General features: G+C 44.1%; 1 protein-coding gene across 3 annotated transcripts in view; it reads left to right on the top strand.

Annotated features, from left to right (window-relative positions):
- The window catches only part of Nedd4l (NEDD4 like E3 ubiquitin protein ligase), a 297,017-nt gene that overhangs the window by 85,362 nt on the left and 198,526 nt on the right, over nt 1-13,129 (top strand). For all 3 annotated transcript variants that reach the window (XM_074069742.1, XM_074069745.1, XM_074069743.1), the window contains exon 2: nt 9,017-9,090. In XM_074069742.1, the coding sequence (XP_073925843.1) occupies nt 9,017-9,090 (74 nt within the window). The remainder of the gene's footprint in view (nt 1-9,016; nt 9,091-13,129) is intronic.

Below are 13,129 nucleotides of genomic sequence, written 5' to 3'. Positions count from 1 at the left end.
TGGTTGTCAGCCAGGCTGCTGTCACCTGAAGGCTGGACTGGAGCTGCATTAGTTTTCTGTGGCTATGATAAAATTCTTGAGATAATACCCTTAAAAGAGGGAAGGTTTATTTGGGCTCACAGTTTTGGAGGCTTCAGTCCATGGTTGGTTGGCTCATTGCTTTGGGGCCGTGGCGAGCCAGCACCTCATGACGGGAAATGTATACTAGAGCAAAGCTGCTTACCTCATGGCATCCAGGAAGCAGAGAATGGAAGGGGCCGGGGCCCCAATATCCCTTTCTCCCAGCCACACACCTCCCTTCTACTAGGCTTGATCTTTTAAAGGTACCACCACCCTGGTACCTAAGCCTTTAGCACATGGGCCTTTGGGGAATAATACAGACCCAAAACAGAGCACTGGTCACTCACCTGGCTAACACGGTGGGTGCCAGCATCCCCTCGTCTGAGTGACCCAAGAGAAAGGTGAGGTCTTTTATAGCCTAATCTTCAGAGTCATCTACTGCCCCCTCTCTATATTCGTTTATTAGAAAAGAGTTTATTAAGTTCAACCTCTACACAAGGGGAGAGAAATGAAGCCCTGCTTCTTTTTTTTTTTTTTCATTTTTCTTTTATTATTCATATGTGCATACAAGGCTTGGTTCATTTCTCCCCCCTGCCCCCACCCCCTCCCTTACCACCCACTCCACCCCCTCCCGCTCCCCCCCTCAATACCCCGCAGAAACTATTTTGCCCTTATCTCTAATTTTGTTGTAGAGAGAGTATAAGCAATAATAGGAAGGAACAAGGGGTTTTGCTGGTTGAGATAAGGATAGCTATACAGGGCATTGACTCACATTGATTTCCTGTGCGTGGGTGTTACCTTCTAGGTTAATTCTTTTTGATCTAACCTTTTCTCTAGTTCCTGGTCCCCTTTTCCTATTGGCCTCAGTTGCTTTAAGGTATCTGCTTTAGTTTCTCTGCATTAAGGGCAACAAATGCTAGCTAGTTTTTTAGGTGTCTTACCTATCCTCACCCCTCCCTTGTGTGCTCTCGCTTTTATCCTGTGCTCATAGTCCAATCCCCTTGTTGTGTTTGCCCTTGATCTAATGTCCACATATGAGGGAGAACATACGATTTTTGGTCTTTTGAGCCAGGCTAACCTCACTCAGAATGATGTTCTCCAATTCCATCCATTTACCAGCGAATGATAACATTTCGTTCTTCTTCATGGCTGCATAAAATTCCATTGTGTATAGATACCACATTTTCTTAATCCATTCGTCAGTGCTGGGGCATCTTGGCTGTTTCCATAACTTGGCTATTGTGAATAGTGCCGCAATAAACATGGATGTGCAGGTGCCTCTGGAGTAACAGTCTTTTGGGTATATCCCCAAGAGTGGTATTGCTGGATCAAATGGTAGATCGATGTCCAGCTTTTTAAGTAGCCTCCAAATTTTTTTCCAGAGTGGTTGTACTAGTCTACATTCCCACCAACAGTGTAAGAGGGTTCCTTTTTCCCCGCATCCTCGCCAACACCTGTTGTTGGTGGTGTTGCTGATGATGGCTATTCTAACAGGGGTGAGGTGGAGTCTTAGTGTGGTGAAGCCCTGCTTCTTAAAGAGAGGAATATCAAAAATTTGTGGACGTATTTTAAACCACACAGCCTAATTTCTTGAAGTTAGAGTCCTCTTCACATTTAAATTCTGAGTCTGCTCTGGAAGGCCAGAGCAGAATCCCTGTACTTGAAAGGGATCCTTCTTCGCCATTTGCCACAAAAATGGCCATTATCTAGAAAACGTTGAGGAATCTAGATTACAATGAATCTTATGCTCCTGCAACTTTCCAGGCACTAATGTCTTTGAACGTCGCTTGTTTGGAACGTTCTAGGGCTGGAACCTTACCTGCGTGTTGGGCTGACAGTGGTGACAGACAGCGGTGGTGGATGGTCCTGTGAAAAGGGCTGTTTGCTGTCATCGTTACCTGATCAAGCCTGGACGAGTGATCCTGGTATTGGGCCACTCATTTCCCACCATTTGATATCGACAGGTCTATAGTTCCAAGGAGGCTACAGTTGAGGAAAAACTGCGGATGCTTGGGGTGTGTAGAGTTCAGTTCTCTACTGTGGATGATAGATTCGTATTTCCCCAAAATGCTGCCCAATTCCTCCTAAAGTCCTGCTGCCTTTCAACAAAGCTTCACATTTCACTTATCATTTCAATTAGGCACATTTACTTTTATTATCTTGCTTTTGGGGCATCATTTGCTTTTTGGGAGGCAAATTTTCACAAAATTAAGGGTAGGGAAACCCTCAGCAGCTCACAGTGATTTAAACACAACTGACGTGATAATATGAAACAGAGCTTCTCTGCATCCACTGAGCTGTGTAATGTGTGTGGGGGGTTAAAATTTTTGTTTTAAAAGTTTTGATCATTATTTTTTTTACCATGCTTGGTCAAAACCACTTGTACTAAATCTGTGAAAAAGGTGGGCTCACGGCATCTTTGTTCTTACCTCTGCTTATTTTGAGATCCCCGAACATATATCTAACTCCACAATTGATTTTAAGCTCTCTGGGGACAGACTGATGTTCAGCTTTGCATGCCTGCTGTTTGCTGGCACCATGTCTTGAGCACAGTAGTCACTTAGGACATTTTTGTTGACTGCATATTAGACCGTCACAGTGGAGAACTGACGGAGAGTTTGGAGTGGCAGCACTGTGAGGTCGAGGAAGCCACTATGAAAAGTGAACAGTGGGAGGTTTTAGAGGGCAGAAAGTGAGGGGACAAGCTATCACAGGGGTTGGAGATGACAGGAATGGATGTGAGGCTGGGAGGGGATAGGACAGTGTGGGACATTTTGTCTTTTAATGAGGTAGGAGGATTTGGGGGACAGTGGAAATACTGTGTATGATTCAATAGTGACAGATACGTACCATTATGTGCTTATACAGAGTCATAGAGTACACAGCATAAGAGCAAACCCTACGTAAACGGCAGGCTGTGCATGATTCTGATGTGTTCCCATACGTCTGTCACCATGAGGGCAGGACGCGGAAAGTGGAGGAGGCTCTGGGGGAGGGGACAATGGAATTGTCGTCACTCTCTGTGCCTTTCACTCACCTTTTGCTGTGAACCTGAAACTGCTCTTCAAAAAACTAAATAAGCAAATAAATAAAATAAAAGAGGATCCTGACTCAGAACATGCAGGAATGGGAAGATTAATGACCCTGACCATGTAGCAGGTGCAGAGTGGACACTGTGTATATCCTAGCTTATTAAGTTTTTTTAAAGCATCTAGTGTGTGTGTGTGTGTGTGTGTGTGTGTGTGTGTGTGTGTGTGTGTCTTACATAGTTCTTTGGTCCCCTCAAAATTAGTAATCTCTTTTAGACCAGATGTGAGCCTGCAAGTGTCATGGGCTGTAGCTAAGACTATAAATGCTGTTTAGAATAGGGACGGTAAATACGTACTATTGAGGCGCCTGGCTTAGGACTTCCTTGTCCACAGGGACAGCTGGTGTATATGAGATCTAGGGTCACATTGGCTCTCTGTGAAGGAAGAACACAGTTTCCCAACCCAGCTTATTACCTTCTTTTGGGGAGAGCAGCTGCCATTGTAGATAAAGATAAAAGATAAGTTACCTCCTTAGGACGGGGTTATAGGAAGAAAGGCAAATTCTAGGATGATAGGCTTGAGTTGGAACTTGCAATGTCTTTTACCACTGGGGACAATTTTGGTAGATTATGTATTCCAGAGACTTTGTAGGCAGACATGGGAATCTAGTGACCACTCATACATGGTTGGAGTAGGACTGCGGAGTGCCACACACCTGCCGATCAGATGAGTCTTCAGAATAAGTACAAAGGGGCACTGTACTTATTAGTGCACTGTGACATGTGTGTTTTGGTGCCTTCTCTCGTCTAAGTCTTGATGAAAAATGAGAAAAGTTAGTAGTAAGCAAAAGCACATATAAAGTATACAGAATCATGTCTGTTATATAACAGTCCCCAAAGACAATAGATTAATAACAGGAAGAGACACAGGAAGTTGTATTTGGCCTAGCCTCTTTTCTGCCTGGTCCTTTCTACATTGTGCAGTTAGTGTATGAATAATATTTTCATTGTCTAAGTCAAGCCACCTTAGTTAAATATTTAATTCTACTGGAGTCATAAACAGGGATCAAAATATCATGCATAGATTTTATGAAAGTAATAAAACGGTTCAGAAAGTACAGTTGCTCAGCCTGGGGGCCCAGTGTGTGTGATAAATTAGTCACACACCTTGTCACATGTTTCTTTACCAAATGACGGTGACTGCTTATCTATGTTTAAGCTTGTCATTTTGAGGAAACAAAGATAAGAAAATTTTGCTGTATATGTAAAAACTATTTTTAATAGAGTAACACTGTCTTTGCTTGAACTTCAGAGACTGAAATTTCCTGCAACAGCTGCTTGTAAACAGCAAGTACTCAATAAAGGCTCTCTCCTCTCTGTACTCCCAGCTGTTGCCAGCTGTTGTCAGCATATTCCATAAAAGAACCCTTTTCACATCTTCAAAACAGGTAGCTCTATGTGAGGTGGCTAAAAAAATAATAATTTATAGGCTTGTTTTTATAATGATAGAAGTAGGTTTATTCACTTTAGAAATGTAGCAAGCTGGGATGGCACCATTACCCATGATTTAAATTCTTAATTTTCTTTTTCTTATGTATTTCCTGAAGTTTCTGTAAAACATGAGTGTGAGTGTGTGTGTGTGTGTGTGTGTGTGTGTGTGTGGTGCAGAGGATGGACCCCAGGGCTTCACACATGGTAGGCAGGCACTGTACTTATTTTTGCTGCATCCCCACACCAAGAGTTTAATTTTTAAATAAAAATATTAAATGTTTGAAAAGGAAAAATGAAGCAAAACAAAGAGCTTACCCATTATGTGGAGATTACCCCATATCATCCTTTCCAGATTTTTTCTTACGTAGATATATCACTGACATTTTTTAAAAAATGAAATGACACTGTATATACAGGTAGACTAGCTGCTGTAGCAGGCTTTGGCTTCCAGTGGGTCTAGGCAGAAGTCTATTGCCAGCTCATGGTTCAGGGAGAGTAGTCTGTTTGGTTGGGGGCATGTGCTCTGCTTTACTCTCTTCATGAGGCTTTATCCTCTTGGCCATCAGATCTTCTCCATTTAGCAGAAGGATGGGATGAGAGCAGATGCCCAATGAGATAGGCATATTGTCCAATGGAAGAGGCACTCATTGTTACTGTCCATATTCCATTGGCCAGAACTTTGTTACATGATGGTCCTTAACTGCAAGGAAGGATGGGAAATGAAGTTTTAGCTAATTTTTCAGGTAGAAAAGGGAAACAGTTTGTTGAACAACTTGCTTGGCTATAACTCACCTTTTTTTAAAAAATCAAACATTTTATTTTGAACTTATTTTTGCTCAATCTGGCCATTTCTCCAACTCCCCCTTATTGGAAGCTCCACCATCTCTTGCCACGCTCTCTGCCTCAAGTTCTCCCTCCTGGTCCCCTTTCCCTGTAGTCATCCTCCACAACAGTCCCAGTGGCTCCTATTTTGTAATTCCCATGCTTAAAACTTTCCAATGCTGTTCTCCCAAATGACTGGAATACTGTCTATCCTCTCCTGAGGCTGCATCTCTGGTCTCTGACGTCATCCTACCATGCTGCCCCTTACTTGCCAGGCACTTCCCTGGTTTCTCCCTGTGTCCCAAGCTTGCTGTTAGCCTGCCTCAAGCTCCCCAGTCCTCATCACTCTGTCTCCTCAGGATTCCACTCAAGTGTCTTCTCTCCAAAGTGTCCTTTCTAGACCGCCACCCACACATTGTCCACCATCACGCTCTACTCGCTTGCTTTTGCTTAGCCGTCATATTGTTGCCAGAGCACTTTCCTACCATCAGAAATGGTCTTCTTGTTTGTTTGCATTATGAAAATACATTCTGTCTTTCTGCCTACTAGATTACGGGTTCTGTGAAGCAGGAACTATCTTGTTTACATACACAGCACATCACTTGGTGGGTACTCAGTAGATACTTGTGGAATGAGGAACGTTATTACAGGTTCTTACACGTTTTTAATGACAGTATTATAGCTCATTGCATGGAATTGGCTCTTTGCTCTAGAGAGGCACTTTTAGAGTTTTGCCCATTGAAAAACTGCTTTCATAACTATCCTTTTAGATAGCTTTTTTTTTTCCTTTTGCGCTTTGTGCTTATTTCTTAGGACTGACTTTTAAATGGGAATTTGTTTAACGAAGGGAGTTGTGCATGAAATTTTAAGGTACTTGGTGATGTTACTCTTGCTCTTTAGAAAGGCTCTGGCTGGTTGTGTTCCTACTATCGTGAACCACAATGCCAGAGGACAGGCTGGCTGCAGAAGACGCAATGTTGTCTTCTTTATTGCTGTAGCTCAGATAGGAGAGCAGGTGCTCATATTTATTAAGTGAATGAGCTAATTTCCCTTAGAAAAGTCTAGTTATCCATTTATTTAAATTTCTTTTGATTTACTCATACAACTCTTACCTGATATTGCCTGCTTTGGGAAGTAGGCCTGCCCCATGTAAGACCACTCACCCAACATGAAGGTAGGCACAGGGACCCAGGTGTTAGCTGGGCTTATCCTGTTCCTTCAGATCCAGTTAGGGTTTGATTGAGTCCTCTATCAAGTCTATGGAAAGTCCAGGACTATAGCAAGGATTTCTGAAAGTTTCATGAAAGAGATAAGTAGTTTCTCCCAGAATGCTTATTGTCTGCTCTGTGCAGGGTGACTGCTGGACCTTTCTTTCCATTGTAGTTACTGTTCTTCTTCATCTCTCCCTGGCAGTTACAAATGCAGACAGAGTAGCTGCATCTAGGTATCAGCAGGTCTACAGCTTATCAGGAACCTGACCTCTTCTTCCTCAGGGTCATTTCACCCTCCCTGCTGCCAGTCATCTCCTTCTGTAGCATCCAGGATTGGCCCATAGAATTATCCTCCCTTTAATAGTGTCCCCCTGGCATGGTCCCATCAGACTCTTTCCCCTTTCCCTCCAGTGCTGTAGTATTTCAGAGAATTACTACCTTCAGTAGTTGCAATGAGACTCCCTCTTCCCTGGCAATTTTCTGTCATCCATTTCTTCTTCTGGCGATTCCTTATATCTCTCCAGTCTGAACCTCTTTGTCAGGCAGACCAGCGATTCCCAATTTGTATGCCATGGGTACTTGTGGGCCACAAACTCTGATTAGGTGTACAACATACCACAAGAGATGTGGTGTTGCCAAACTTTGATCCACATGTAAGCACTACTTTCAGTGTGACATCCTTTAAGCTGAGCAGACTGTGGGAGGCATCACAGGATTTCTAAAGAAAGAATTCTTGACCTCTGGCCTGCAAGTATACAGGAGACAGGTGGGAGTGTCCCCACAGCACTCAAAGGAACCAAGGGAAAAGCACTTCACCCTGGGTGGTTTATAAGCACACCGAGGAGACACTGCCATGCTGTGCAAATGTGTTTGTCTTGCTTATCTGCTTTTGCTTTTGCATCTCCCATTTGCTTCACAAGGGCTGTCAAACCTGAATGCATCTCTGGCTTTTTTTGGTTTTGTTTTCTTTTTCCCCTGAGCTACACCCCCAGCCCATGTATAAAGGAGGATCAATCATAAGACAAATAAGCTGAGAATGACTTCTTTCCTGTATTTGTGTTCCCCTGTATATTTGTACTTCAGTAGCTTGTATTAGTGATAGCTGAAAAGCTGGATGAATGGATGAATGGATAGAAAAATCCTGAAGATGAATTATCTTAGGCGTGTGGTTCCAGTTACATGTATGTATGTTTTATATGTGGTTGGTTGCCCAAGGCCCAACATCCTGTTCCCATGTTTTTATTTTGCTCTGCCTTTTTCTCTTTTGACTTTCCATAATCACTTAGGCTTTCTTCCCTTCACCTAGGTCTTAATTAAACATACTGGACAGATGAATTATAAGTTGCTTTACTCTTGCTGTTCAGAGATGGTGTTCCCAAGGACTCCATCTCTGGCCATTTTTTTTCCTCACTCTGTTTAGATAACTTTGTCTACAACCACCAACTATCAACTCTAGGCTGGTAACTCCAAAGTTTTTAACTCGTACCAAATGTTTCCCCCATTTATCTATTTAGCTATCTGATTTATTTCATAGATACTTAGGGCTCAGTCCTCTGTTTCAGTGTATTACCAGTGCCTCAAATGGGAAACTTGAGACTTGGGCCAACCACCTCCTTCCAAGCAAGCCAGCTTATCTATGCTGGATGCCTTAGTCCTTAGGTACTTCTCCATCCCATGCCCTTTCTCATGGTGCCATCACAGGGATTCTTGTTGGTTTCTTGGTCACTTCCAGTAGATCCAGGAACATATTCCTGTTTGTGTATCAAGATTGATGCCCAGGAGATGCATAGGAAATGTTGGGATGAATGAAGATCAGATGGATGAGTGAATGAGTAGTTGACTTCTGAGATGGTTTGGGTGGTTACCATTCAGGATGACACTTTTCAGTTTTATCGGAGCTAAGAAATTATTTTTGCTTGTTGATGTCACATTTTGAAAAACACTCTGATTTTGAGAAAATATTTTACCACATAAAACTTTTTATTCCTTTGTATTTCTGGCCATGCTTACAAATACATAAACTTCAAAGGAGGATTTATTTATTATATAATAATATGGTAATGCGCTATTCTTGGATATACATAGATTGTTCCATATGTGGTTATGTTCTTGGTACAACTGAGAACTATTCCTCAAATATCAGGAATAACTGATATTAAATCAAACTTGAGTTTAATGAAGCTTGAGCTTAATTAACCTGGATGCTTCCATTTCTAGAGTCTTAGCATTTCAGAACTGCAGTGTTGTTTCTCGGCCATCACTGTAAGGAGGAATTGTCTGTGCTGGAATCAGTTTGTATCCCAGTGCTGGCCTGAGGAGAAATCGTTGACTTTCATGTTGGGTGTGAGAGAGCAGTCCATTGAAGATCAGGTTTTTAATCTTGTTTTTCTTTCCTCTCCAACAGGGAGAATCTCGTATTCTCAGAGTAAAAGTTGTTTCTGGAATTGATCTCGCTAAAAAGGACATCTTTGGAGCCAGGTATGTTACTTTATGTTGGGTGAGGGAGGGGCTATTGGAGAGCTTGGCAAGTACTTTCTAAACTGAGGCATTCATCAGAACCAGCTGGAGGACTTCTTAGGCAAAGTCCATGGGGCTACCTGCAAAGCTTGGGAGCTTGGTTGATAGCCCTATGCTGGTACAGCTGACCAGGTGCCACATTTGCCCATGGGATCTAACCATGCATCCCTAACTTGGCATCAATGGTATTTGGCAAGCTTGCCCTCCATGTGGGCTATTGCATGAAGAAATTAGATTCTGGTGTGGTTTTTCTCCTCGTAGTAGAAGAATAGTTTGGGAATATGGCACAGTCATTTTAATACAGCAGGCACTTTGAATCCATGGGTACTGCATCCATGGATTTGGCCAACCTCAGGTCAAAAATATTTTGGCAAAAAAAGTTATATCTATACTGAACACTACAGAAATTTTTCTTGTCATTATTCTCTAAACGATACAGTGTAACAACTATTTACATAGCGTTTATGTTGTATTAGGTATTATAATCTAGAAATGAGTTGAAATATATGTGTGTGTGTGGAGGTTATATGCAAATACTACATCATTTTATACGAGGGACTGAGATCTGCAGATTTTGGTGTTCCTGGATGTCCTGGAATCAGTCCTCCTCTACAGACATGGAGAGGCAGCAGTTCTCTCTCTCTCTCTCTTTTTTTTTTTCCTTTCAATTCCTAACTTGGGGAAACTTAAAAGTGTATTTTGTTCCTAGGAGAACTAGATAGTTTTGACATGTATAATCTGGATTAAGAAATTTGGTGATCCTGTGTCTTTGGTGATAGCTCTGTTGGTACAGGACCCCAGCTGGGCAGTAGCCTAGTCTTTTTCTCCTCTGAGTATTCACTCAACCTGTGCCTCACTGGATGCGTTGGGGTCTCATGACAGAAAGAAAAAAAAAGACTGGATAGGAGTAGGAACCCTGGCTATGGAAGGACAACAGAGGAGTTAGAAGGGCTGTTTTATAAAGTGGCAATGGAGGAGGCAGAACTGTGCTCAGAAACAGAGATCTGTGGTCTCTGGGATGATTGCCTGGGTTCCTTGGCCTAAAATGGAGAAAGAGGGTGGGCAGAATGTGATGGTTGGGGATATGTGATGGTTGGATGGTACTCATGATACCTTCAGCCTCCTTTGCCCTGCTAGGGTGGTGATGGAGGCTGCCTGAGGCCCCATCTGACGACTGGAGATGGTGGGACCCCCTCAGCTGGAGTTGGTCCATCTTCCCTTGAGAGCCCTGTGCTGAAGTACCCTTCTCTGTTTTGGTTCTCTTGGCCCCAACCCAGCACTTAGGATGCAAGATGGTTTTCCATCTTCCTTCCAGCCAAGTCTAAGTGTATTAAAGGAACTGTTGTTCAGAGCAGATTGGCTGGCTGAGCTGTGGCCCCTGCCTGAGCATTGGGGCAGTTGGTACACGTGGAGAACAGTGGCATACATATGCTGAGGGCTGAAAAGGGCAGTCACGTGATCTCTCACCAAACTGGGGCACTCTGTCAAGAATAAATGCCACATTGAATGGGACATTAGGACATAAGATGTAAACTGAGATGCTAAGTCACAGGCATCAAGTCTTTATTATCCATCCCGTGAAAAGGATGCTATGTGATTATTTTTTTGAAACACTTTTTAAAACCATGCTAAGCAAAAGAAAATCTAATCCTTTAAACAAGCAGACCTGTGAAATGCCAATATAAAGGGACGTGAAACCCTGTTCCAAACAAGCATCTGCAGGGCCCCAGTGCAGCCCAGCTTCCTCTGACCTTTACTCCCACCATTTTGTGCCAAGATGGTGCCCCCTGTCTGGAGCTCACCCAGGTCTGGCTCAGCCTCCAGCACTTGGCTAGCTGGGCCCCATTACTTCTGTCACTCAGGCTACCTCCCCATCTCCAGCAGAGCACTTTCTGTCTTCGGTGTGCCCGTAATTCCTGCACATTAGGTAGTGACTTCCTTGTTTTATACTTTTGTTTCTCTTCAACTTGACTGATGACTACAGTTTTATTTCATTTACTTTTTGTCTTCCGGGGCCTACAACAGCACCTAGTGGGTCCTCAAGAAGTAATTACTAAAAGACTGCATGAATTGGGCCCTGGTCTGTCTTGGTCTTTCCCTCCTTTTCCTACTCCTTCACTGAAAACTCACCATTTTCTAAATGTGCCATCAAGTCTCTGCTTCTTGCCTTGACTGATGTGTTTTGCTCTGCCTGGAATCTGTTTACATCCTTTCTGGCAGCTACTCTCATTTCTCAAGGGCCAGTTCCAGTGGCAGCACACCTGCTGAGAGCCCCGTCCTCTGGCCTCTAGCCCAAGAGGACAGAACAGCTGCTGTCTCCAGGCTGTTCCATGAGTCTCCTCTTTCCTGCAGGCCTTGTCTTGGCAGAGCTAGTGGCTCAGAAGCTGCAGTCCTGTTTTATTAGTGACTGTAGCTCAGGGATCTTGCACGTAGTAGAGGCCTATACAGTGTCTTGAACTCATTAAGTGTGGTGTGATTGTAGCTGTGGCCCAGTGCTGCAGGCCTAGAGCGGGGGCCTGTTTTCTGCTCCTGGAGACACTGTGGGCTTATTCTTCTCCTCCCCCAGGCATCCGGGGGAGGTGCTTTTTCTAATTTTGCATAGGCTCTATGTAGACCAGCAGAGGAGGCCTGCCCAGGATTCTCGTCAACAGTGAGTGCAGAGAGAGGAGCCCAAGGGAAGCAAGTTCAAGGCTGGCATGAGAGAAAAGGATCTTGAGCAGTCAGAAAAATGGAAGGTTAATACAAACTTACTGCCTCCTACCCCACAGAAGCACTGCTCTCTCTTATTGTGGCAGATCTCAGAAATTTCTGCTTGGGTGCGTGAGACTGGACCACGGTTCAGGTTTTGTACCAATCCCTTAGCATCAGGGGTCAAGACAGATGCAAGGGCAGGAGTAATGGGTGAGTCAGCACACAGGCACTGCAGATCACCTTAGCCATCATCCCACCAGGAGAAGGGGAGGTGAGGGGTCAGGCATAAGGAAGCCAGCTCTGGGTCAGGAACCAAGGCAGTTGGAGGAATCAGAGGCCACAGCAGCATCAGGAACCTCATCAGCAATTACAGGTGGGAATCAGTAGGCCTCTCACCTTACTGGGAGGCTTTGTGGACACTATGGTGGGGCAGGGGTGAGCCCTGCTGTTTGGCCACAGTGAAGTGTGCCGTTAGAGTGAGCGAGTCATGCTTTCTTAAAGTGGGGTGTGAGGAAGGTGGGTAGCAAGTCATGACAGCTCATGTTTATGGACCATTTACTGTGTGCTTAGGTTTATTTGTACAAATAGCAGAGGAGAATACCAGCCCCCTGCAGCCAGCAGACCAGGGCTCACACTAGTGCTTGAGTGCTTGTGTTGACTGGCAGAACATTTATGGGGGCCTTGGCACCTTTGGGAGCCTGAGCTGGAGTTGGAACTGAAGATGGATCTATAGTGTGTGGCCCCAGCCTGAACCTGGGATCCTTGGTGATGGCTTCCTGAGCTTGGGGTGGGTGAAGGTAGCAAGGTGGCTGAGCTTGCAACTGGCATCTCTTGGGAGTTTGGGCTGTATGAGGGCCTTGGCACCAGCACTTGTGACCTTGGTGTCATTGTCCTGAATCTTCTTCAGGCTCTTGTGCTTCTTGGCAAAATGTAGAGTCTCAGGACCTTGGGGGATCTACCCTGTTAGGAGATTTTTATCTTTGTGATGGGGTTCTTCGATGCCATTTCTGAGCTGACTTCAGGACTGGTTGTGCGAGGTGTGGTTCTTGATCTTAGCCATCTCCGCATACTAACCTAGGACTCCTGAGGTGCCTGGCACCTAAAGAGGAACCCAGCTGGCTTGAGCTATTTATATGGGAGCTCCCTTGATCCTTCCAATAGCTTTATGTAGTGGGCACTATTGTTCTTCCCATTTTGCAGATAAGGAAACTGAGGTGAGAAAAATTCAATAGGTTGTGATATCTGTGCCACCACTAAGTTGCAGAGCTGGGAACTGAACCAGAACTTTGGCCATTGATAGAATTTTTTT

Source organism: Castor canadensis, chromosome 4 (genome assembly GCF_047511655.1).
Source record: "Castor canadensis chromosome 4, mCasCan1.hap1v2, whole genome shotgun sequence".
Classification (NCBI taxonomy): domain Eukaryota; kingdom Metazoa; phylum Chordata; class Mammalia; order Rodentia; family Castoridae; genus Castor; species Castor canadensis.
The sequence above is the reverse complement of the archived record's forward strand: the minus strand, read 5'-3'. Positions and strand labels throughout refer to the sequence as shown.